This window comes from Panthera tigris, chromosome E3, assembly GCF_018350195.1.
Source record: "Panthera tigris isolate Pti1 chromosome E3, P.tigris_Pti1_mat1.1, whole genome shotgun sequence".
Lineage (NCBI taxonomy): Eukaryota > Metazoa > Chordata > Mammalia > Carnivora > Felidae > Panthera > Panthera tigris.
In genome coordinates, this window is record NC_056675.1 from 33,845,182 (window position 1) to 33,872,872 (window position 27,691).

General features: G+C 44.2%; 1 protein-coding gene across 1 annotated transcript; it reads right to left on the reverse strand.

Moving 5' to 3' along the window:
• Positions 1-708: 708 nt before the first annotated feature.
• CE3H16orf72 (chromosome E3 C16orf72 homolog) lies at positions 709-27,598 on the reverse strand. Its single transcript, XM_042972374.1, has 4 exons — positions 27,018-27,598; positions 26,296-26,376; positions 14,932-15,207; positions 709-3,204 (listed from the first exon to the last, which is right to left on the reverse strand). Exons 1-4 carry the CDS (start codon positions 27,241-27,243, stop codon positions 2,960-2,962), a joined length of 828 nt encoding a protein of 275 aa, XP_042828308.1. The 5' UTR covers positions 27,244-27,598; the 3' UTR covers positions 709-2,959.
• Between the last annotated feature and the right edge of the window lie 93 nt (positions 27,599-27,691).

Genomic DNA, 27,691 nt, shown 5'->3' on the forward strand with positions numbered 1-27,691 from the left:
TTAACTCGGATGTGGTGACCAAAACAAAACTGCAGACAAGCCCCATAGTTTTTTGGATTTTTAAATTATTTATTCATTGAATGATTTAAGGTGTGTACCATGACTCCAGTTGGGTAAACCACATTGAAGAATTTGACTGTGGGTCTTTAGTTCAGCCAAATGCTTTCCATTAATTTTGCTCTATAAAATACTAAACATTGTAATTAAGTTTTGAATGCTTCAGCCATGCTCGGAACACTGCAGGGTAAGTAAGGATGAGCTGAACCCACTCATGCCAAGTGAGGGCGACAGCAACAGGTCTCATGAGCCATGAGGTCTGAAAGAATCCGAGGATCTAGCTTAAGATGAAGGGAGGTTCTGTTCCCACAGAGTAAACCGTTCAGTTTTAAAATTCAGCCTACACTGTTCTCAAGAGACTGAAAAAAAGAAAATCAATGTCATTTAAAAAGTACCACACAATATGCAATCTTCCATGATTTGTCTGCATCTAAAATGGCACAATCAAAGGCTTCAAAATTCTAGCAGTCAGAACTAAGTTTTCCTATGAGAGAGAAATCGTTTCCCTTTCTACTCCTAAATGTGAAGAGTTATTCTGTGCTCAGGGGGCACGGGAGAGAGCAGGGGAGACAGAGCGGGGGTGGGGGGAGTTACGAGGAGGTTGACAAATCGCATTTGAGATTCAATGCAGTGGAAAAAAGTAACGAATGCTAAAGTTTTTAAAAAGTTTAATGGAGCCAATAAGGCATATAAATCGTGTTCTGGCAGACATTAAGACCTGCTTTCTCTAACCAAAGAAAATGGCACATGTTTTATCAAAATTTGACAATCGAGAGTAAAGGGTACTGAGATTCAGCGTCAGAGCACCAACTAAAACAAAAAACAACCAAAAATAAAAAATTTAAAAAAACCTGTTATTCTTCGGAAGGAGGAACTAGAGAACCAAGGCATAAAGGGAGGGTTATACAGGCGTTCCTCAATCTCAAAATCCTTCAGGAAGAGCGGGTCTGGCCACTTGTGAGCTACGCTTCACACCACACCAAACGCCAATTCCAGAATCTAAATTTACAACGATGGGGAAAAAAAAAAAAAACAATGGTAACTCCAAATGCATTTCTGGGCATATTCCAAAGGGAAGCTTAAAAGTATTCCTAATACACAGGCTCGTCTGTTTCAGGTATAATTCTTCCTGCTATTATATTCAAACAAAAAAGAATGATCCACTTTTTGCAAAAATTTTCAAATACCTCACTTTCAGTCCTAAGTTTTACTATGGAATTGACTTTTGTTCTGTTGGGGTTTTTTTTTTGTTTTAAATAGGGCTATATCTATATGAATACAGAACATTTCTAACATTCCATTCACCTCCCACCCAGTCCATGAATATTATGGTTAACTTAGCAAAGTTTCTTCACAGAAAGATATTATTAAATGGCTGAAGGAATTGCAAACTTTAACAAAGTGCTGTGAGTAATTACTGGAAAAACCCACTGATTTGCAGTGGTCTTTTAAGGATAAAAACAGAAAGTTAACTGATACTGGACTACAAGTTTGCAAGGAAACATTTTCACTGTCCTACTTGATATATAACATAATAATATGATAGAATAAATTACAGTACCTGGCAGGCTGACATCAGTTCTTCATCTAAAAAAGACTATCATTCAGTTCAAGATATTAAAAATGAAGGTGAAGCATGCTCTAAAACATTGTGGCTACAAGAGGTCTTATAAGGGACCAAAAGAGGAATCTACTCAGAACCTTTATTTAGGTCTAACTAACATCTAGAGAAGCCTCCATGCGATTCCATCTTTTCCAGAATGAGATTCCAAACTGCACTCTTTAGGGGAGGGGGGACTGGAGAGTGGGGGGGTTGCTACTTAAGTTGCGATCACATTATTGGCAGATCGAAGACCTTTATCTTCCACCAACTCCAATGGAAAACTGCACAAAGTAGGGCATTCGTGAAAAATGTAGATAGAAAAGGACATGAGAGACTGGAATACCTACCCTCCCCCACCATCCAACTCCCTCTCGCTAATGCTGAGCCAAAAAGGAAGCCCATCCTCCAAGTTCATGACCTCACTACTGTAGGTCCCCCTTGAATGCAGTCTACAAGTTTACATTTACCGTAAGGAACAGTACCCTGCGTGGGAAGTAGTACTTGTCTTAAAACAGGAGTATTTTAAGCCTACGGGGTCAATCGGGGGGGGGCACTTTAATAATCATATTGCTACTTTTAGAGCGCTAACACACACAAAGTGAATCCAATAAAGTTCTGTGTATTGATTCAATATTAAGTATTAATTGCATGACCATCATAGCACCTCTTTACATCACACAATCACCAGAATCAGAAACTGCTTGGAAAACTAAAACCAGGGCACAGTCCCATCATTAGAAGTTGCACACTGTGGACTACAGAGAGACCAGGTGCACGGTACAGGGCCGCTGCAAAAACTGGAAGCCTGCAGATTTGACGAGGAAGCCAAATCGTGGGTCTGAGATCATTTTAGGAACCTGGCAATACTGTTGAAGCAAAATACTCAACGCAGCAGGAAATGGACCAAAAAGAAGAAGAAGGGGAGTGGGGGTGGGAGGGGGTGGGGGAAGCATTCTATATAACCAAATAACATCTGATAGTTCCTTTCCCTTTGAGAATAAATACAGTTAAGGTCACTTTTAGCCTTGGAACGGATAATATGTTTGCCTATGATGATCTTGCTAATGACTACACGATGTCTGATGTCCTCTGCTAGGATTATAGTTTTAAGAAAGCCATGGTTACAAGAGGCATCTACTGTAAATACCTAGAGCTTCCTTTTATGGCAACCACTATAGAATTCACTTGTCTTAAACAGTGAACAAGGGAAGATGGCCTCATGTTTCCTTTGCAATAAGAGTATATGTGGAGGATCGAGTGGCTTTCAAGCAGCATGGTGGGTGTGAAAATGTCTGTAGTTTAGATCATTCTGTTGCGTTTATGGGTTGGTGAGTCTGTAATGACATCGCCACACTGGGCTGAGGTACGCTTTCTAGTTCCACCATTGTCCAAGTGGAGTGCCATTTCTTCTGATATGAAAGTGTTCAAATCGACATCATGGAGTCCATTTCTCCTTCGACTAGCATTCGATCCACTGCTTACATGTGTAGGAGAGCCTGGGGTACTCGAACGCACGCTTATACTAGCCATTGCACCACTAAGACCTAGGAAGAAGAAAAAAGGTTTTAGAGTTGCTCGATTATTTAACCCTCTTGAAAGCAACCCACTTTACTTTCAATGTTTCATAGTGTCAAAGGAGGTCTGCCTGTTTTCTTAAGGAGTCACCAGGGGGCAGTTATGTTTCCTTCTGGAAAAATGAATCGCCGGGCTTTTGGCGTAGATGTTTCATTGGGAAGACTACCACTATTTACAATATTGGTAATTACAACTCTGGGAAGCATACTCTGTCGCAAGCACCGTATAAGGTGGATACACAGATCACAAAACCCTCCCATCTACTCTACTGGGTATATACTGCTTATAATTTATGGCTGAGGACAGCAAGCGCATGCTTTAAATAGGACATTTTGGTTATCCAGAGTCACCACCCCCAATAGATCCCCCTATAGTGTGTGTACGTGCACGAAGGGGAGCGATGATTTCTAGGTCTGAGTGGGCTCATTCCGACTTCCCCCAAATGATCATCCAAAACCGTGCACGCTGCAGCCCCAAAAAGGGGTCACTACTGAAAAAGTACGCAGGGACCTCAAGCACAAAGTGAGTCTGCCCTTGGATGAAACAAGCTATACGATCGCCCAAGGTCTGGACTTGATTGGTCTCCTCGGGACAACCTCACTTATCATCATGGATGATCCCTCTGAGAAGGAGGTAGTGCCTATGGCGGTATAAAAAAATCCTGCTGCCTTCAAGGTTGAATTAAATCCAGAACAGACCCAGCACCCAACGCTGGACACTCATCCCTCAGATTCCTGAACAGTTAAGGAGGCAAACATATGTTCCACTCTGAAATGTTCAGGAAGAACCTGTGAAAGGCCCAAGAGACGCCAGGAAACATTAACCACAGCGTTGAATTTGAAAACCTAACATCACGAACGGTGGATTTCCCTTACGAACTTCCCCTTACGCTATTCTAGCCTCACACAGGGTTTTTGTTATTGCTTGACTAAATTCATAGACTATGACCTAGGATACTCCATGTTCCCAGAGAACAGAACTTCTCAGATTTTAAAATGAGCTTAGAGGTTGGTCTGGTAGGGGCCCATTCTAGTTTATACTGTTAATGTGATTCAAATTTGAATGTTGAGAAAAAAATTCTCTTTCTACCACATCAACTTTGACATTATTCTGACTCTACAAATACTCTGTGAACATTCTCAGGCTGCAGGCGTCAACAGCCTCCCTTATGCTGATTGTGTTCTGCAGCCCACACCTCTTCCTGCTCTCAAACTCCCTACCTGGTAGCCATCAGCCCCCTCCTTGCTCTGCCTGTGGAAGATGCGTCCTCCCTCCCACTGGTGGCGAGAGGAAGGGTGGGCATGTCACTCCTTAGCTCTAAGCCATTGCAAGGCTGGTGCCTATTTAAAAAAATATAATAGAGGCACTAATCTTGGGAGTACTTCCTGTGTGAGGCAGGTGCTACGTTAAGTACTTTTAATTTTCATCCTCACAGTGATCCTACGACATCCATATGGTCTGTTTGCGGATGGGAAACGGAGGTTAAAAGGTTAAGTAAGCGACCCAAGGTCACACAGCTAGTAAGCAAGAGCTGCGACTCAAAACTTAAGCACTATCTATGTTCCCCTTGACTGTTACACTCTTCAAGTCAACATGATTTTAGCATGAAGCGGCTACAGGGTCTTGCGCCTGGCCTCTCTCAGGCCTCGTGCTCCCACACCACCGGGAGAGCGGATGTGCACGGCCAAGCAGCTCTGGTAGGGTGGCCAGCGCCTCTCTTCCACCGTGTGCACCTGCTGACGCCTGGCCCCCAGCTCCTCCGGCACCTATTCTGCCCTGAGGCTCCTTTCCTGACTCTGCCACCTCTCTCCTATTTAGTCTCTGGCTGGCTCCGCTTCCCTCCTGCTTGAAACTCTCCACTCCTTCCTGTCTGCAGCCCGCCAGCTCCTTCCTCAGTGGCCTCTGCGGGGTTCACTTCCACCGGACAAGTTGGGTACCACGCAGGGTGGTGTCCTCGACCCCTTAGCTTACCGACGGGCATCGTTTTCCACAGCACAGGGGATCTCTCCTGTGCACATGGGCCCATCCACAGTTCTAACTGCCTGCTGGACCTCTCCCATTTAACATCAAAAAGGCGCTACACGCTGCTTCTTCCTCAGGCCATGCAGGTTTATTAAAAAATAAATAAAAGGGAAAGAAACATCTTGGGCTCATTTCATGCAACGCGGTACAATCGTGTAGCTTCATCTCCACCTAACGTACATGGTGCCTGGCACACAGCATTCGCTCAATTCTGCAAACAGGGGAGTGCTTCAAAGTCTATCCATTTTGAAATGCACTGAAACCCAAACCTGCTGGCATTCACCCCCTCTCCAAAGCCCGGAAATAAACCCAGGTGGCTCTTGTCTCTTAAATCTCTGCCATCAAGTTTTTAAAAACTTAAGTTATTCCCAAATTGCTGGCATGTTTTTTTTTCCCCCAAGTTCTATGTGCTGTGCTTTCTTTTTTCCAACCTAGCGGCCTGAAACAAACTACTAAAAGGTGTCCGTGAAATTAAAACAAGAACCTTTTCATAGCTGGTTCATAATACAGGAAGTCCTAAGATAATTAGACTGCAAAATTTAGGCCTTCGGCACGAAACTGGGCTAACTTCAGTAATTAATCCCCTTTATCATTTGAAACCATCAAAAGAACTCAACAACCCCCCCCACCCTGAACCCCTCTTGTTAACATAGCAACATGTTTATTAACACCTAAGGACAAATACCCAAGGCTCGCAGAATACTCCACCAGAAGTGAACAGGCACATCAAGCAAACACTTCTATTGTTTCCACTGCTATTCTCCATGAAAAAGAAGAGACATTAAATATCAATTTGGTCAATTTGAAAATTCCCCAGTAACTGCTGGGCAACTGCCATCTTTCTTCTGTTGAGTGTATGACTGGGGGCTTTAGTTGGGCAGCTCAAGTGCAACCACAATGTGCAACATGAGCTTCCTCCCACCTACTCTCAGCAGTGAAAATTCTTTTCAACATTTAACTAGCTGAAAATCTTCCCCAAAAACACTTTCGTGTCAAAAAAAAAAAAAAAATTAAGATTAACAACCAAAAAATATATATTTTAAACAGCCCAAATTTTATTTTACAAACCAATGACAGCTACTGGAAGATGCTTCAGGAAACCTTAGCTAAGCCACATGAACAATCAGGCCTATACAAGTACAGAGAGTCTGAACATGCTTCAGAACTAAAAACTAAGTTGTACAGCCCGAGGGCATACAACTTAATTTCTACCAAAACACACTTTTTCAAAAGGGCTATGGGAGTATCAGTTGACAAAAAGCAGAACAAGTAGTATGATTAGACAGAAAAGTCTCCATTGCTTAATACAAGATAAACTTAGCAGTTTTAAAGTTTCTGCATTCGTTTTAAATGATTAGTGCAGGAGGGAGGGGAAAAAAAAAAGATTAGGATGATTTAATCATACTTTAAAAAGAAAGCTCCCACTGGAGCTAAAACAGTTACAGTCCAGGTTATAGGTATCTAGGTTACATGGTCAAATGTTAAGAGCAGCACATAACTATTATTTTCATACCAAGTTCATGCTTCAGATAATAAGATAATCCTGTTTTCAGAATTAATTACATGTAATTCCAGTTTACCAGCACATAGTTAGATCACATATCGGCACAGAAAGAGCAAATGCAGACCGATGCACCCCCCCCCTTCCTCCGTCCAGCAGCCCGTGGCCTGGAGGCCGCCTCTACACTCTCTACCTGCTCCCCAACTCCCTAAGACTGAGAGCAGAGGGCCAGCCCCAGAGGAGAAAAGGCGGAGGACTGTCATTGTCGATCCACTCAGCACAGGCTCAGAATGCTCGGCAGATACGCTCCACCAGTTTTTTTCATCTGCAGCATGAGAGGGGATTTGAAATCCCCACAATTTGAACCAAGTGAGAACTTCCTGACTGGAACCCTAGGAAACTGGCATTCTTGCATTTCAAATGAATTGCACTATTCAAATGGCCAGAGCTCCCTGTGCACAAAGTGGTGTTCTGAGGTTTTGAAGCAAGCAAGCACTTGTGTGTAAATGTTGTGTTTGAAATGCACCAAGGAAGGAGTTCAAATCACTGAAAAAAGAATTCTACTAAGATTTTAGTAATTTGAAGTAGATACCACTCCCCACCCCAATATGTAAATTGTAATACTGAATTTTTATTGAAGTAAAGCACACTAAATCAAACCAATTACAAAGATACATGTGTCACACCAAGAAAACATTTTCAGTTATGCTGACAGCCCAATGCTTTCAGTTTTTCAAAGACAATTTTAATGCCATGGGAAAAATGCTCACGACGTTAAAATGAAAAAAAGATACAGTACCATATATGCAGTATGATCTCAACTATGAAATAATTTTAATATTTATACATTGAAAAAAAAAGACTGAAAGAAAATGCACCAAACATTTAACTGTGGTTATCTCTGTATAGTCAGATAACAAGATACTGAATTTTTTACTTTTCGGAAATTTTCAAACTTTCCAAGAGAATGTTATTTGTAAATCAGAAGACTAGTGGAAAATTTAAACTCAAATGTTCAAGTGCTTCGTAAACTACCGGAGGACATTAAGTACTAGGTGCACGAACTGGCTTTGAGGCATGGCTGCATGGACTCCTTTTTCACATCAATGAAAAACTGTCCAAGAAAATTTTACTGCAACTTCCAAACAATTTCGTATCATTGATGGTAGCTTTAGTGAAGTCCTACCCCAGAAACTTCAGCAGCTAATATCTAATCTTAACATAAAGAAATGCCAAGTTTTCATCAAAAATTTTAATGCTGTTAATTGCCTTCATTTTCCTCATTCCCAAAAGCTGGTTTGAACAAAGGCCGTAATTTAGAGATTCCAGCCTTCAGAGATGAATTTTAATTAAAGAAGCTTCTTTGAAATAATCATTTTTCTAAGCATTTAAGAGAGGTGATTGTTTTGGTGCATTAAATCTCTTACATCTTTATTTCCAAATAAGTTTTTAAAAAAATATTTTGCTGTTAAAATAACTACTGACAGTTCTGTTATTTCAGGAAGATGCAGACACGCACACAGTAAAGTCTCTAGCACTGTCCCACACGCTGCACAGGGAGTGTGGGCAAGAGAAGGGAGCACCTTGACAGGTACATGGATTTCCAGTTAGTCCTCTGCAGTGTTACAAGAGTCTCCTTTACACTACTCCACCAGTGTAAAATCGCTTAACCTAAGCACCGGTGCGGTCAGAATATTTCTAAACATTTACCTCTAGGATGGAAGGGGACAAGAATCCTTAAGGAAGAGACAGAACCAAGCACAATTACTTAACTTCTTCTTAAATGTACTGGATCTCAGGTGAAATTGTATCAAGAAGCTTTGCTCTCACTGGAATTTCCTAACTTCTCTTCTGTACCACTCTAGAGCACACAGGCCAAACGAAGTGCTGACCAAATTAACCAAAGCTACAAAAACCTGTGCTCAGAGGAGTACGAAAACCCGACTGGTTCAAGCTGCCTGGAATCACAGCTTTCCATAAACCCTAGGAGAAGGTGGTATCAGTTTTATACCCTGAGTATGACAAACTAGGAATAGGCCCTACATTTTTCCTAAGTTAAATTCCTACCTGACCTTACACAATTTTCTAAAAAGCCCTACACCCAGTTTTCTCCATGTCCAAGAATCTGTCAAGCAACTTAATGATTTAAGAGAACAAGAATCACCATGTACATAGTCCAGAGAAGACTAAAGGCAAAAAAAGCAAGTAGCCATAAATGGAGTCTATGAACTCCAAAGGCAATGTACCGTGCCTCAATCTGACTGCCTAGGTTTGAACACTTCAAATGCTCTCATAGAAATCTATCAGGCTAGAAATTCCTCAAAGACATTACCTAACTCCTCTTTGTATCACACAGGCCCCTGCCACTAGTCTCTAATAGACTGCATGGTATTTACTTTCAGTAAAATGCTGGGCAATAGAAAAGGCTGCATAATGACAATATATACTTTATTTTTAAATGACCACCCCTTCCACGGAAGGATATGAACTGCAGAAATCAGAACTCATAAGACTACAGCCACAAAAAAAAAAAAAAAAAAAGGCAGGATTTCAAACTAAAAAGGATTCAGACTTCAGACTTCAATACTTAAAGAGCTGCTGGCTTAACTCACAAAATGCTTTCTTTGAAAAAACAAACTTTCCTTTGTTTGAAATTCTCCAGGGTCATGGAAATGCTGGGTTGCCTAAGCCTCTTTCAGTACTTACACTGGTGAATGTAGCATCCCACTGCCTTTTTAAAACTTCCTATTTTAAACACCAAAGGAACTTAAAACTGGACAATGGGAGATCCTAAAGCCAAATGCCAATGACAGCAACGGCAGTGCCTATTATGACACGACACCCTGCATGCTAGGGGCCTGAGTCTGAACTGATGAATTTTACAGGACGACCCAGGCCCAGTGATGTTAATTCCTAGTACTTCAGTCAAGAATGCCATCAAAATGACCTCTGGAACACAAACCAAGTGTTTCTGATTTTTACAGAACAGTCTGAACCAGGGCCAGAACCTACAAAGACCATCCACAAGATGATGTGAGGAGGCTTTAATGCTGGTATCAAAAGAGCGAGCGAAGTGACTTGGTATCCAGCTCCTTCTCCTCATCAGCTCTCTCCCCCCTTCCAGGAATGTATGCCCCAATCTATGCCCCAATCTTACTCTCGACCCTTTCCTAACCCGCATGATAATGAACAGAACTCAGAACGAGGAGACCAGATTTCATCTAAGGCTTTCCAGATATAACACTAGCTTGGGCAAGTCAAGTCAAAGTCTGTCCATCCAGTAGAAAGAGAACCTCACTAACTCCACAGATTTATATCAAGATAAAAAAAAAAGCACAAGATCCTAGCAAGGAACATAAGTTATAAACATTAAGTTTTAAATTATCCTTCCCCTCTGGAGTAATATATGCAATTTAAAAGGGCATCCTTACTGAAAAGAGGAGGGAAAAAGTACCCTCAAAGGCTACCTGATCTCCAGGTCTACTTTTGCAATAAAATGCCACCCAGAGGCAAAGAGAACACTCTTTGCACAGGACTCAGAACTAACCGAAAATCCCGCTTCTCCCAAGGTAAAAAGGTGTTGTGAAAGGGTAAGTACCTTGCTTGTTTCTCATTTAATCTAACACCTTACAAAGACGACTGCCTTGGGAAAGTAAACCATCTTGCCCAAGGTCATACCGGGAATGTAGCCTACACACAAAAGCCTAAATAAATATTCTTCCTACTAAATGAAGCAGAAATACAGGCCCCGAACCATTCACCTTCAAGCCTACTTCTCAAGGTTCACCCATGGCGAAAACCCCAAGATACAAAATTCATGTATTTTCTGATGTCTTTAGAGAAGAAAAGTAAGCCTAGGGATCTTTCCCACCCCACTCCACCCCTAACCCCATGGGGGAAGGACCATAAATGCACAAATATGGAGGCACAGTGGTTAAGAGTGTGTATACAGGCAGATCCGGAATACCTATTCTACCAGTTACTCATCTGTTCCATCACGGCCAGATACGCCCTTTCTTCGTCAACAAAATGGTAGTAACTCCAGGCAAGTGTAAGGTTAAATGAGAACGTCCCAAGCTGAGTTGCTTGCACTAAGTAAACACTAAAATAGCTGTAATGGTACATCATCCTCAAACCCCATTCGAGTCTTGGTTGTTCTAATTAAAGAGTTTACTTTGTAGCTCTCCTAAGGTACACCATTACTTCTACCCTTATTATAGTCATCTGGGGATCTTGATCCTCAACTCTTTCTAAAGGTTCTCTGCACCCACTGTACTATATATTTTCACATAACAGACCTCTGAACTCTGTGTTCAACTTAGAATACATCTAACACCAGGTTCTTTGCCAGGTTCTGGTAAAGGCAGAAACTTTAAGACCAGGCCCTGCCCTAAGGTAGCCCCATGTTGGAAAGGACAGCCAAAGAAGCAAATCTAAAGAGAAAGAGCAGATTAACAGCTCAAGGAAGGCTTCAGAAGGGAGAACGAAAGCTTCGTTACGGAAGAAGCGTTTGATCAGTCTTAAAGTATGAGCAGGCGAAGGGAAAGAACTGGAAAAGAGCACGGAGCTATTTCACACATGAGACAGTATAGCTAAGATATCTGACCCACGGTGAAGATCCAATCAGAAGGGCCCTTCAGTGCTGGGTTCTGACTTCAACGTATTTCTCCATCGACAAAAGTCATTTTTCAGTCAAGTGACGAGACGGAAAGGACTGCTCCAGAGGCCTCAGGAAACACGGACTGGCAACTGGGTCATCTCAGGGCCAGGAAGCAAGAGCAGGAAGATTATTCCAAGAGCCCAGGGTTTATCCTCTCCAAAGAGCCTTCCCTTAACGTACAGCCAGTGTGCACTGTAAAATGTCCCTTTCTGCCCTTAGAACATCATACACAAACCATGCTCAGGACATTAAATTTTCCAAGTATGTGTTGGCCTCAGTAAAAAAGGAAGCACTCACTCTTCATTTATAGATTCCCAGAGACAGCACAGAATCTGCCATGTACGCATCTGGATGGCTCCATGAGGAAAAGCCAGGTATTTGCTGACGGGGCGGGAAGGGGAGTCCGCGTGAAGCCCTGTGTGAGAGCCCTGCCTGCAGGGGTGGCGTGGTGGACAGGAGAGAACACGCGCGCCCGGCAGGCCCAAAGTGGGCGAAACTGCAAGCAAGGGGCCTGCAGAAGGCGGCGAGGGCTCGAAACCGCGGGAGTGAAATCTAAGTCAGTCAAGAACCTGAGGAAACGTCAGAGGCTGAAGGAGCAGACAAAGAAAAGACCAAAGAAAAGGAAAACTCCAGATGAGAAGGCATGCCTAAGCCACATCATCAGAAAGGGAGACGGAGAACCACCACAACGGTCCAGAGGATTTTAGGTCCACCTGAAATCTTCTATTACGTTAAAAATGAGGCGGCAGGTCCTAGCTGCACGTGTAGCCCATGCCTGTGTTTCCCGGACTTCTTGGTGAGTTTAAGATCCAGATGACTAGATGCCATGGTACTCAGAAAAAAAGCGACCTATGCTGCAGACAAGAGCCAGAACAAAGCACAGGACTGATTATGTTCTGTAAGCTTCAGTAACCAACAGATCTGACTGAAACTGCTTGCTAACCATCTGATGGATGTATGACTGAAACTGGGTTCGGTCTGAGGCAGATGAGGTACTAATCAGAGGATCTTACTATCACACACAGTGTAAGAAATAAATGTACTGTAAGTACCTTACATCTTTGCCATTTTTCTTCAAATAAAAATGCGTATTTTAGATAGATTTAGGGTGCTTGGTACAGGTGTTTCGGAACTGATAAAGAAAAACTATGGGGGGGGGGGGGGAACCGTCCTGTCTTATAAAAAGGGATAGAATGGTGTGAATCCCCTACACTCATGCTTGCGGTTTATAAACTTAAGAAGTTTGCTTCAATACACAGTGCTTCTCCTATGCACCCCTCCCCCACCAACCCATACCCTAAAACTTCATAAATTTAGACTCTCCTTCCAATGCAGATTCCTAAGAACTTCAATTTGACTTCAATTACATTTCACAGATCTGGTTAAGCAAATTATATGCAAAACTAAATTCTGACAAGTATGTGCCCTAATTGAGATGTCTCCAAATATGTTTTCAAAGATCATCTAAACAGCTTTCACTTCAATTTATAGACTATCCAATAAATCAGATCACTAGGACCGCTGGTTACAAAGTTGGTCATTAATCTGCCTTACAACTTAGTTAACAATGCCCTATTACTAGAAATCATTCCAGTCATAACCAGACTAGCATTCTCAACACATCGATGTCCTCTATAAACCACTATAGGACAAAACACGATGCAATTTATGTTTCTGTACACTCTTTCAAGAGGCCATATTACTAGACTGTTTTAAGACACAAATTCAGGGTATGAACCTTAGGAGTAAGAGTAAAGAGTACACTGAGTCTCCACTATATTCTGGACTTGTGCTGATGGGAAACTTTATTGAAGGGAAAGATTATTTTTCTACATAGCTTTATAATTATGAACTTTCTCAAACCTCACAATTTAAACTTAAGTCAAAATTATAAATATAATCTCTTCTTAAAACTACATTGTTACTAAAACTCCAACAGAAGTTCAGGAAAATAATAAACCACAAGTTGAACAGTCTAAAGAGGGGTTGGGGGAAGCTGGCCCTTTTTACAAGGTATACAATTGCACTAAGATTTCATAACAGGAGTGGCATCTGTGTGTCTTAAAACTATCTTCTTAAGTATAGTAGAATAGAGAAAAAGGAAATCTTAACGAGACAGGTATGGAATGAATCTTAAATTGCACTTGACGATAAGGAAAATCAGAATGCTTAGAGAGACAACCGCATACGGCCCTACCATGCGCAGACAGGACAGCCACCTGACACTACACACGCTTCCAATCATTTGTTCCAAACTTAACGGTAAAAGATGTGAACTCTGTAACAAAGACCAGATGGACCTCTTTTTTGCCTGAGTTTCAGAGGTTCTGATGCATGACTATTCCACTACATGAGACAGTGGCAGTCCTAAGTACTGCATCCATATATCAGGGACTTTCTCTTGCAACAGATGTATTTTTAACTTATCAAACTATCAAAAGGGAAAAACACTGTTTCCAACCCCAGGTTCTGATGAAGGGTGTAGGTAAAGAATCAAGGTCCGCCAAAGAGAACAAGAACATAAGCATTAAAGCTTCAAGGATATAGATGTCCTCTGCATATATATCCCACCCTTTTTACTACCAGGTTACTTGGTTTTTTAGATGGCCTATACTGTGGCCCAGAAATGTTGACTTCTAACAGGACTCCTGACCTAATTCACTAATTGCTTCTCTCTGCTCAGTCACCTGCACCATTCAAGTTTTCTTTTCTGTATCTACTAAGTCTCATTATTTTGTTGTTCTTTTATTTTCACAGCAGTATTAAATGTCCTGTAAGTACCTCTCCCAGTTCTATCTGGAAATCTGTATTAGAGAGGAACAAACAACAGACTTGTTGACTGCATATCCCAGGCTTCTCCAATAATACTTAAACCCCTTGGCCAAGAATGCCGCCTTCTGGCAGGTCTGGCCTGGGGAGATAGTGATGGACTGTCCTGACAGTCCTGACTATCAAATCAAGGACCTAAGGGACAAGAGACATAAGGAAAATCAATCATTCTTACATTTGTCCATTCCCACCTGGGTCATCAACTCTCACCTTTGACAGGCACACTCAGTAACTTGCAGGGCCAAAGGGAGTCCCCAGGAGAACAGCCCAACAATTTCCTGCCTCACTTGCCTGCTGCTAACCAGGTTCTCCAGGCAATTGGAAATATAACAGAATTCTGAAGACACAAGAACTTCCTGTTTGACTCAGAATAATAGGAAAACATGTACAATAAGAAGTATAAAGCAATAAATTCTAATCAACGTTGCAAGATTCTGTTACTGTGACACTGATAAGCTCAAACTAACTTTCTAAAAACATTTTTTAGGATAGGCTAGCTAACATTCAAAAATGGCCCAGGTAAGTTCTTAGCTTACATTCTGCGTAAACATTTCTGGAGCATTTAGTTACTAATAAGAGACAAAAGACAAGACAATATATCTGGACCTAAACCTAAATGTGTAAAGGGGTCGACAGGCACACTCTTAACCACTTTTCCAAAGAAATATGTTTAAACGGCTTTACCATGCAGAGCTATGGCTTCCCGGAAGGGTTGCAAATCAGTCTCTACAGATGAGCTAGTTTCCGTTGAAGTAGCTCGGTTAGGGGACACTACAGTCAGTCTTGGGGGAGCTCTAGAGTTTCGTGGTGGAGGAACTTTCCCACACAGGAAGCTGATCAAATCTTCTCTACGAATAGTTCTTCTGCGCTTTTTAACCCAAGCCAACACATCCTTATTGCGTCGTTGATAGCCAATCTGAATTCCAATATCAAAACTTCGCTGATGAGTATCCACGCTTTCTGTTAGGAAAAAAGAACAAGAAAAAAGATACATCATGATCAGCAGAGCCATGCAGCATTCTCTCCTAAGAGAAAACTATTTCAGGAGCTAACCAAAATGAGCATCATGAAGATTGGGGTTCTGGAGGTCTATCAGTAATTTAGTCAACTGAATGGTATTTCATCCATGTTTCAAGTGTTATACGTGGCATTAAATCTTCACGGTCTAAATTCAGAGCTAACATCACACAGTCCTAGAGCTTCTGCCTTGTTCCTTAAAAAAATAATAGTTTTATTCGTTACTTTAAAAAAATTATTTTAATGTTTATTTTCGAGACAGAGCATGGGTGGGGAAGTGGCAAAGAAAGACAGAGACACAGACTCCGAAGCAGACTCCAGGCTCTGAGCTGTCAGCACAGAGCCCAACGCGGCACTGGAAGGCACTGGAACTTACAAACTCAGAGATCATGACCTAAGCTGAAGTCAGACGCTTAACTGACTGAGCCACCCAGGAGCTCTGATGGATACGTTATTAAACGTCTATCAGTACTATACTCAGCTTCACTTTAGGAAAAAAAATATCAAGACGACCTTGAAAATGGTACTATGGTCCCCCTGGTGCAAATGAGGAAACAAGGAAGTGAATTACACCGAGGAACTCTACCAAGGTGTAAGAATACATATGAGAGCTGGAATTTTGCTCCAGAGTCCATGATTCTTAACCACTAAGCTTCTACACTCTTTCAGAAAAGAGTGAATTCCTGGGGTGCCTGGGTGGCTCAGTCAGCTAAACATCTGACTCTTGGTTTTGGCTCAGTGAGATCGATCCCCACGTTGAGCTCTGCAATGACAGGGTGGAGACTGCCTGGGAATCTCTCTACCTTTGCCCCTCCCCTGGTCGTGCTCTCTCTCTCAAAATTCACTTTAAAAAAGAATAAAAGGAAGGAGTGAATTCTCACAATTATAAATAGGAGCATCACATCATTCAACAGAGAACTAAATATTACAAAGCACTCAGGCCACCTACATTTACCATGTCATTTTGGGGATACACTCTTACAGATCAGTTCAGCACCAAGAACTGGGAACACACTGAAAGCCGCAGCAAACAATTTAGAAGTGAGGAAAAATTAATTCTGATTGACCAGTCAACACCAACACCAAACAGCACAGTGGAAACAGAAAAGGCTTCCTTTCCCTAGTATACACTTGGATTCTGCTTCCAGTCCCCCAAAAGTTTCCCATCATTCATAATCATTCCCAAAAGACCTTGCAACTAAAATCTCCGACTGGCCTCCCAGTCTCCCTGTAAGTACTACCCCTCCCTGTATATACTAAGCCCAAGTTTTCAAAAAAACAATCCCTGCTCTTCCCATGATTTTACACAGTTGGAAAAAGAACTGGGAAATTTAAGCCACTGCAATTTATTTTTAGTTGGACTGCTCTGCTAGCAGAAAATCATGAGTATACTTCTAGTGACATTAAAGAAAATGGTTTCGGGGTGCTTGGGTGGCTCAGTTGGTTAAGCATCCGACTTCAGCTCAGGTCATGATCTCATAGCTCATGAGTTCGAGCCCTGAGTCAGGCTCTGTGCTGACAGCTCAGAGTCTGGAGCCTGCTTCAGATTTTGTCTCCATCTCTCTGTCCCTCCCCTGCTTGTGCTCTGTCTCTCTCTCAAAAATAAATACATAAATAAAAAGTTTAAAGAAAAGAAGATGGTTCCAAGGCACCTGGGTGGATCAGTCAGTTAAGTGTCCAACTCTTTTTTTTTTTTTTTTTTTTTTAATTTTTTTTTTTAACGTTTATTTATTTTTGAGACAGAGAGAGACAGAGCATGAACGGGGGAGGGTCAGAGAGAGGGAGACACAGAATCTGAAACAGGCTCCAGGCTCTGAGCTGTGAGCACAGAGCCCGACGCGGGGCTTGAACTCACTGACCGCGAGATCATGACCTGAGCCGAAGTCGGACGCTCAACCGACTGAGCCACCCAGGCGCCCCAAGTGTCCAACTCTTGATTTCAGCTCAGGTCATGATCTCAGTTTGGGAGTTTGATCCCTGCATCGGACTCCACGTTGATGGAGTGGGAAGAGCCTGCTTGGGATTCTCTCTGCCCCTCCTCTGCTCTCTCCTTCTCTCTCAAGAAAAGAAAAGAAAAGAAAAGAAAAGAAAAGAAAAGAAAAGAAAAGAAAAGAAAAGAAAAGAAAAGAAAAAAAGAGAAAAGAGAGGGAAGGGAAGGGAAGGGAAGGGAAGGGAAGAAAAGAGAAAAAGAAAAAGAAAACAGGAAAGAAAAGGAAAGAAAAGAGGAAGGAAGGAAGGAAGGAAGGAAGGAAGGAAGGAAGGAAGGAAGGGGGAGGGAGGGAGGGAGGGAAGAAAGGAAGAAAAAGAAAAAAGAGCTGTGTTCCAGAAAGAAACACAATAATCCAGACATCACAGAGAATCCCAAACTGCCATGAATTTGCATTATTAAACAAGATGGCAAGAGGACAGCACAAGCAGAACTTTATAACAAGGCCTGTTCTTTAGATGACAAATCCCTGTTGTTAAAAAAAAAAAGTTTTTTTAATGGAAGAATCTGTCCATGGGAGCACGCTTGAAAAATAGTAAACTCCAAGGGCGCCTGGGTGGCTCAGTCAGTTAAGGGTCTGACTTCAGCTCAGGTCCTGATCTCACAGTCCATGAGTTTGAGCCCCACATCAGGCTCTGTGGTGACAGCTCAGAGCCTGGAGCCTGCTTCGTATTGTGTCTCCTTCTCTCTCTCTGCCCCTTCCCTGCTCGCACTCTGTCTCTGTCTCAAAAATAAATAAAAACATTTAAAATTTTTTTTAAAAAAAGTAAACTCCATCACAACTTTGAGAAGAAGATTATTCTTATTTTAAAGATAGAGAAAGCAGCTTGGGAACGAAGTAATTTCTCTAGTATCTCATACTTGAACACCAAGTTACAATGTGAACGAACAGCTTCTGATTTCTCCTTTCATCAGAAACAAAGCAAGCGTGAAATTCATTTTAAAGATAAACAGCATTTAGGAGTATACTATAGCACTTTCCATCTCTTAAAGACTCTACTGAAGCTAATCTCAGGACTAGGTAAACTCTAAGATGACCTTGGGAAAGCCAGATCTAAAAAGAAGAGATTCTGAAAGCACCGGAAGCATTTTCAGAGAAATCATGTCTTTGAGCAAAAACTGATCCCATGCCACAGCACCAAACATACGTGTGTACCTAGAAGCAACCAGGTTTCTACAAACCCACCCTACCTAAAAGAATGATTATACTCAAGCTCATAACTGGAGAAGGGGGTTTCCAAACAGAGCGAGGAAATTTTATTTTTCAAGAACCAAATGGAAGCAGGCCCAGAATTGGAAGTACAGAGGGGGGAAAAGTTGGAAGTGCAAAAGGAGTACAAAAAACAAGTGCAAAGGAGGACTGCACAGCGCAAACCAAGATGAAGTAGTCGTGTAAATGTACACCTGGCAAACCAGACACCAAAAAATTCTCCATAAACTGGATACAAAACTCAAGGGCCAAAGGGAGGGGGCCACCAGAAGCGGTTATTTAAAAAAAAAAAAAATGACAATTCAGGGAAGAAAGCTAAATTTTGGTTTGTTCTGATGGAGGACACAAGGAAATCCCAAAAATCAGATCTGCAAGGGCCTGACTTTTTTTTCTTTTTTGAAGTAGGCTCCACACCCAACATGGGGCCTGAACTCACAACCTTGACATCAAGAGCTGTATGCTCTACGAACTGAGCCAGCCAGGCTCCCCCAAGGAGGGCCTGATGCTTCAATCACAGATTTGAACAAAGCTGGAAAACGCAATTATTCACTGGTTTAGATGAAAGACAGTTATGTAAGTTGTGAAGCTCTTTTAAAATTTACACGACTAAAAAAAATGTCTTCCTAATTGACCAATTATTTCACCTCAGAAATTGAGCCTGAAACAACAGAACCAACCAAGAACACACTAAATATGAGGCACTTTCTAAAACATGGACTTTTACAGGTTAGAAGGTACAGGAAGAGAAAAGCAAAAAGTGACATTTAAGGTCTTCAGGTACACCCTTTTGCAATGCCGGGCCCAACTTGGTTTTGTACCATTAACAGCATATCCTGAAAGGCGAATCCAATCACCTCACCACCCAGATTAACCCAATCTCAGTTACTTCCCTAAACAGAAAACGTCACATTGACTGACCCTAAAGCATTTCAAATACAGTCCTTATGTTTAGGACTTATAAACTGTTGCTTGGTTGAAAATAAAATCCTCCCATCATACCTTGCACTAAACAGGAGACACATGAATACTTACTGGAGCATCTTAGGCCTGACTAGGCTAGATTTTAACGTCATCACAGGTTGATTTAGTGAACAGCAGCACCATAAACATGCGCAAGGATGGCTTTCTGAAGGCTCTCAGCCCAAGACTGCTGTGACTACATCTGAACCTTGACAGACAGACATCCAAATTCTAGAAATGCAGAGCACAGAAACTGTGGGGACAGTCTTATGTGCAAAGCTATTTTACTGAAGCCAAAAAGCCTCTGTGCAGCAGGGCCAGAAGCTTGAAGGTTAGGCAAACCCCAAGGGCATCAAAATGTCAACCCAACCTTTAAGCACAACACATTCATTTCCTTATTCAAAACACAAATGGACTCGGACAAGTCATGGTAGATGTCCCATGTTTCATATTTTTAAAAAAAAAAAAAAGGGTTTTATATAAGCAGCTGAAACAGAATTCCAGATTTTTACAGGTCCAATCCTGTCCCCACTGGCAGGGGACAAGAGGCACAGAATCATCTGATTACCGAGATGAAGACCAAATGCACAATTTTGTTACTTGCGACACCGACAAGATTAACCCAATCTCACTGTTTATAGCTTTTTGACACTCACAAACCTTATGGGAGTTAGCCAGAGCAGACCTCCCCATTTCAGAGACAAGGAACTGGAGCTGAGGCTCAGAGGGCCGTGCCTGGGAGTCAGGTGAAGGGACACAGTTCTTCCCCAACCAAAGAGAAACCGTCTCCCACTCTCCTTAGAGGGTCTACACACTGTGAGAACACACTGCTAGACCAAAGTAACATTTGCAAGGAATACTAACGACTAAATATCTGAACTTAGAAACGCGTCGGCACTAACCAACCAGTCTGCCACAGGGCAAATAAGTATGAAAAAGGTTTCATTACATACAAAGATCTGAGCTACAGGCAAAATAAAAGCCTTTTCCAACAGTTTTGAGAAAAGGACTCCTATATTCCCTAACAAAGCAGTGTATCCAAAAAGAAGCACTCCCTTGTAGCTACTTAGATACTCAATTTTCACCCAGCACACACAACAATGGAAAGGAGCCAGGGAAGAAATGCAGTGGCCTCATCTGCCTGGCATCCAGTCCTCACCCTGCCTCTCCGAAAGGGATTCCAAAGTTTCTGTTTGGAGAGCTGTAGGGAGAGCTTTCTTCACATTCACTCAAGAGGTGGAACACGTGGTTTAGTGCTCATCTCATCTGCACAGCCCCAAACAGTACCTATGATACTGGTTCAGATTAAGCATGTGACCCAACTCTGGCCAAGAGCCGGTAGAAAGAAGTCATCTGCTGGCAGCTCCGGGAAAAGAAGCGCCAGGGCTCGTCAGCGTCAGTGAGTGACCCGAAGACGCAAGCTGCCAACGAACTGAAACTAGCCCCAAAACAAAGCTCGTGCTTTGCACATGCACGTGCACACACACAGTGTAGAGAGCTGAGAGCAGGACAGACTGAATTAAATCCATCCTATCCTCAGCCTTCCAGCCAGAGAGGAGCCAAACCATGCCCACACCACTGAAGCCTGTCTGCCTTGTAATTTCTGCTTTATTTGCAACCAAAACATCCTTTTACAGAAAAGTTGTATATAAGAAAAAGATTGTCGGGGTGCCTGGGTGGCTCAGACAGTTAAGGGTCCGACTCGGTTTCAGCTCAGGTCCTGATCTTGCGGTTTGTACGGCCAATACCTGCATCTGGCTCTGGGCTGGCAGTGTGGAGCCTGCTTGGGATTCTCTCTCTATGCCCCTCCCCTGCTCGCGCTCTCTCAAAATAAATAAACTTAAGGAAAAAAAAGACTGTCTTCTACAAAAACTGACAGAATCCACAAGGGATATTAGTGATTGAGGCCACTACTCCTTATATTAAAAATAAAACTTAAGACTTAGAGAACAATAATCCATATTAAGGCGTTTCTGAACAAAGCTTCAAAGGTCAATAATGGGTTTTTTACAGGTGAGTCACAAACCAAGTCCACAAAGTCAAATTTTAAGGAGATGAAATTCTATTTATCTCCAAGTAGAACATGCTTTCTCTGACCACTGATTTAGACACCAACTGCTCACCACTGGGCCCAAATTCTCAGTACATCCTGCTCACCCTCACTCCACATATGGTCTAAGATTGCTACACGGAAGTGAGACAGCATATTATAAAAAGGATTTGGCATCAAGATATCTCAAAAATAAGGACTTAAAGGGCATCGTGCTATTTTTCTCACCTGCCAATCCAATTTACATTTAGTACTTTTAGGGAAAGATAAAAAAGGAAAGTACTTCCCACTAAGCTTTTTTCAACACAAGAAAAAAATGCAAAGGCATGGGGCACCTGGGTGGTTCAGTCAGTTAAGTCTGACTTAGGCCCAGGTCATAATCTCACGGTTCGTGAGCTCAAGCCCCACGTCAGGCTCTGTGCTGATGGCTCAAAGCCTGGACCCTGCTTCGGATTCTGTCTTCCTCTCTCTCCACCCCTCCCCCATTCATGCTGTCTCTCAAAAACAAAGGCGAAAAAAATTTTAAATTTTTAAAGATTAAAAAAAAAAAAAAAGAAAAATTCAAAGGCAAAAAATAACCTAGAATTTCTTCCCTTTATCTTAAGGACTTCCCAGAGCCAGAAAAAGCTGAAAAACAGAACTTTAATACCAACAAGGTCAACACTCACCTTGCCCCAGATACCCTAGCACTAAACTCAGATCTTGTCCTCTAAGGTTTGGGTAACGTATCCCCAGTTACAGGGGAAAAAATGAAGGAGCACAAATGGTGAAGCATCTCCCTCCATTACCTGTCTTCAGAACCATACAGCTAAGTACTGACAGCCCAAAATCCAAACTCCGACAATAGCAGCAGTGCTGCTTGCAGTGCGGGCTTTCTTTAAGCACTGCTAGAGTAGACATGCCCCCTGGGCAAACAGTGCTCAAGGGGAGAACCAGAAACATTTTTAACCCCCGAAGAGCATCAAGAGAAACCTCCCAACACAGATGATAGAACTCACTATGCAACTCAAGTTTGTGATGCAGTTTTTAAAAGTCAACACAAGGGCACCTAGCTGGTTTAGCCGGTGAAACATGTGACTCTCGACCTCAGGGTCATGAGTTCAAGCCCTACACTGGGTGTAGAGCTAACTTTAAAAAATTAAAATTAAAAACTATTTTAAGGGGCACCTGGGTGGCTCAGGCAGTTAGGCATCCCACTTCAGTTCAGGTCATGATCTCACGGTTAGTGGATTCGAGCCCCACATTGGGCTCTGTGCTGACAGCTCAGCGCCTGGAGCCTGCTTCAGATTCTGTCTCCCTCTCTGGCCCTCTCCTGCTCACACTCTCAAAAATAAACACTAAAAAATTTAAAATTTAAAAAAAAAAAAAAAACTATTTTAAAGATAAACGGGAAGGGCATCTGGGTGATTCCATAGATTAAGGCTCTAACTTCACCTCAAGTCATGATCTCGCAGTTCATGGGTTCAAGCCCCACATTAAGCTTTGTGCGGACAGCATTGAGCCTGCTTCGGATTCTTTTTCTCTCTCTGCCCCTCCTCCACTCACTCTCTCTCAAAAACATTAAAGAAGAAAAGTCAGCTAGGGAAATGCTGAGAAGTGGCCCTGTAGGGTGAGAGCAAGCATTGGCTCAAGGGCTCTGCTGAAGAGCTAAGGTACCTGCAGCCACTTTAGACTCACCACTGAGGCCCATGGGATTAGCCTTATCCCAGGACAACCACCAGTCCAACCTCTCTTCTGGGCAAGGACCCCCCCCCCCTCCCCAAAACAGAAAGAAGTTAGCATTAGGTAAGGAGACCAGTACTTTCCTACTGAGGAATCAGGAGACAGATTGCGACTGGCACCCAGGAAAATGCAGGGGTATTTATATTAATATTTCAGTATTTATACTGAAAAAACTTCAGTAACTTTTCGCTCCCCTCTTCAGTTGCAGACATCAGAAACTGTACCAGGCCAGGAACAGAACCTGACTGAAAAGTAAACAAACATCGCCCTCTTTATATTTACCAAAACAAGATAGAGATGAGAACCGACCATCAAGATTTTTTCTTCCCCTTTCCAAAAGAGGATACCCAAGTCTGGCCCTACTCAGTGGAGTAGAAGGAGCCACACACTCCATTTTGCTGAATCCTGTCCACGATGAGGGACAACTCACTCTCCTCTAAATCCTTCGAGCCGAGCCAAACCAAACTGACACTTGATTTTTCAAAAAGCCCACAAGCAACCAAAAGATCCTCAGTTAAGCTTTTACCACCATTCTGAGCTTCCAATGTGCTCCCTTTAGGGGTTATCAAGAACCTGGTACAAGTGCCAACCTCTCTGTCCCCGGACTGGAAAAGGAGCCATTTTTAGCTTTAGCTTTAGTCTTTCATCATATAAAATACTGAAGCAGTGTCCACTTAAAGAGACCCTCCAAATCTTTCCCCTTGTAAATTACATGTAAACGTTTAATCAGAGCTATGAAGGATGATTTAGATTTACCACTACTCCAGGCTGTATGCACTGGTGACACTACCTTGCTAATTGTACCAGTTCTATTTAAGGTACCTAATTATTCCTACAGCTGCATTCCTGGTCCCCAAGCACTTCACCCTGAAAAAGAGGAACGTGAGGCTCTGCAGAGCATGATCCTTTCTGTCAATCAGTTAAGACTATGCTGCCACACTACCAAATACCACAAACCACAGCTTACCTTTCCTAACAGGTAAAGAAAGATAGATTTACCTTTACAGTAACACAACACAAAATACGAGTTCTAACAATCTAATATTCACAATAACCCAAGAACATCACGTGATTTTATTTTTTAAAAAACTGAAGCGCTCTCATTAAATCTTCTGAACAGAAACAGTATATTACAAAAAGTAATTTCAAATCCAGTAATCAAATTAGGGATAATTTCAGAGTTCAGCTTTTGAACGCATCTTCTAACCTAAGGCAATATACAAAACCGCCAGCTTTAATTCTAAAGAGATACATCATAAAAACACACAACAGCACCAAAAACTGAACAGAAAATCTAGGGGACATTCGTATTTTTGCATGACCTAGGCAAAGAGCTTGGCATACAGAAGCACCAAAAATGGTGCCATCCCCCAGCTTCAAACAAAAAGCAACTGCAACAAACAAATGAACGAACTGTAGTACCTCTCACAAAACAAAATGCTACTCAGCAAAAAATAAGTAAAAAATAAAAAAGGAGGGGCAGAATTCACACCTTCAGTATGAACTCAAGGGATCAATCTCGGAAACATGGGAAGTGGATGAAGCCAGGCACAAAAGACCACATACCATAAAGCTCTACTCATGACCTAATGGACGTGAGAAACTATATACTACACACGGCAATCAGATCAGCGGGGCCGCGGGCTTGGGTTGGAGGTAGATGCTTTCTCTCAATGTAGGTTTGTCAAATTTGAGCTACGATTCTTAAGAAGACTGACTACACAATATCCAAACTATACTCCAAGAAAGGAGTTTTTAAAACAGGTACTAAATAGTTCAAAATTCTCTGGATGAAAACAAGAGCCATTCCAGACAATGCTTAACACCCTCAAGCACTGATAAATGTTAGAGTAATTCACTCAAAAGCCAAAATTTAAGGAACTCACCTACATAGAATCAAAGCTGACCACTGAGACAACATTTAATCGTTTCCTTTTTCTCGCAAGCCTAGACTGAGTTCCTCCTTCCCTGGAATTAACACTCCATTCACCAGTTTGTTTTCAAATTACTGTCCCCCAAAACTGCAAATTCCACCCAGGAAATCTCACAAGAAGGGACATTTTTCCTATAGAATGCTGCCACCATTTCCACATTCTTACACAAAAATGAGAACCTGAAAAGGCAGTCCACAGCCTGTGCTTCAACTTGTTTTGACAATTCTGAAGTGCACATAGTCCATTACTGTTACCAGCAGCTTCTACAAGTTTGAAAACGTTTGATTTAATTACATTTTTCCTAAGATTAACAAATTCAAATCCTTTCTCCATAGGAACCTTAACCCCAAAAGACATCAAATCCAAATTTCCAAATCTTCAAAATCGTAAGACACAAAATCTAATGCCATGGTTACTGAGAACGCAAAGAACAAGAACCTTTACTTACAGATCTTCCGGTCACTGGGGGGCAGGAGATTAGCCCCCAAAAAACACTATCAATAAAGCACAAACCTACCGACACAAACTCTGGTAACACGTTTCCTGCCAACAATATACAATCAGATAGATGGCAGCTCTGCAAGCAATTATTCGAGGTTGCTAGGGAAGAACAGTACGTTAACGTGCACACAGATTACTCCCATCAGCTGATTTTCAACGCACTTAAATGCTACCAAAGTACCTTGGTCTGAGTTGCCTAACTCTCAAGAATCCTTTCCAGGAGCTGCTCACGTCGGTCTGTGGCACCAAACCATAAACCCTTTTCTTCCCTGGGCGACTTCTGCGATGAGAAGCTGCACCCCTCTCGGCTTCTCAACCTCAGCACTACTGACACTCGGGGACGGGGAGCACGGTCTCCTGCAGGGCAGGATATCCAGCAGCCCCCTCTCGGCGATGACATGACGTTCAAAACTGCCCCCAGCGTCAAACGTCCCCGAGGCAGGCGAAGAGGGGGTCAGACGCCCCAGCTGAGAATCCGTGCTCCGGCCAGGCCACCCCCGGAGCTCTCGCCCCACCAAGTGCTCCAGGCACTCGGCGGCCGGGTTCGGCCGCAGAAAAGGCTCGGGCAGTCCGGGCCGGGGTGTCTACCTCCCTGGCAACGGAGGACTCAAGCCCTGACGCAGGCTGCCCTTCCCCTCAGGCGGCAATGCAGCAAGGTTATCTTTACCTTTGTAGAGGTTGGTGACGGCGGTGGCTGCGTTTTGGAAGGGGACCCAGAGAGAAAGTCCTGGCTGCTGACACACTCGGTCTGAAAAAGTGGGTGAGGGGTGCAGGGGAGAAAAAAGAAACACAAAAGACACAGAGAGAGAGGGAGAGACACAGAGAAAGAGAGGTTATTTGGGCGTCGATCACTCCGAACGGCCATATTAGGTTTCGCCATTTTGTTCCAGGGTTTCGGGATCCCACACTCGCTGCGAGGACGGCGGGCAGGGGGTCGCGGCGGGGACGAGGCCGAGCCGCGGGGCTCAGAAGTGCAGCCCCCCGGGGCCGAGCCGCGCCCGCCGGAGGCGCCCCCTCCCGGTCCCCGCCCCGAGGCCGGCTCCGGGCACAATGGCCGGCCCCGCCGCCTGCCTTCGCCATTTTGTGAGTGGGAGCCCCTCCCCGGCCCCTCCCGGCCCGAGGGGCGCCGGCAGCCGGGCCCGAGGCGCGGGCGGGCCCCCGGCGGCCCCAAACGGGGGCGCCCCCAGCGCCGGCCCCTGCTCAGCCGCGGCCCGCCCGCCGGGCCCGCCCCCCGCGCCGCCATCTTGTGAGGAGGGGGCGGCGGGGCGGTGGCGCGGCGGCAGGGCCAGGGCGGCCACCCCCGGGGCTCTCCGCCGACCGGCCGGCCCCGAGGCGGCCGAGGCGGCGGCGGCGGGGCGGCGGCGGCAAGATGGCGGCGGCGGGCCTCACCTTTGTAGAGCTGGGCCACGGCGGTGGCCGAGTTCTGGAAGAGATGCCACAGCTTCTGCTGCTTGTGCTCGGGCTGCGCGGCGGCCGCCGCCTCCTCCTGCAGCTCAGGGGGCAGCTGCTCGTCCTGCTCGGCCTCGGCCAGGCACTGCCGCTCCCACTTGGAGAACCAGTGCTCGGGCCCGTGCTCCTGGATCTCGGCCTCGCCCTCCTCCTTCCGCTCCTCCATCCTCCGCGGCCTCCCGCGGCCTCGCCGCCGCCGCCGCGTCCTCCTCAGGCGGGGCCCCCGCGGGAGCGTCGTCGTCGAGCGGCCCGGCGGCGGGGCCCAGCGACCGGCGGCGGCTCCTCGCGGCGGCCCAGACCTCCTGCACCCCGACGGCCTGCGAGCCCCGCCCCGCGGCCCCACGCAGCCCGGGACGACCCCCGCCCCGGGCCTCCCCACCCCCGGGCTTCGCGGAAGGTCGCCGCGGCCCGGACGACTGCCACCGCACCTCGCGTCGCCGGCCCGAACCCGTCTACCGCCCGCCCATGGCGCCGCGGCCCTCCTAAGGCCGCCGCCGCTGACCGCCTAGCCCGCCGCACAGCCCGGCCTATGCCGCCGAGCCCACCCCGAAGACTGAGGAACGTCGTCGTCGCCGCCGCCGTCGACGCCTCTGCGGCTGCTGGTCTCCGCCCTC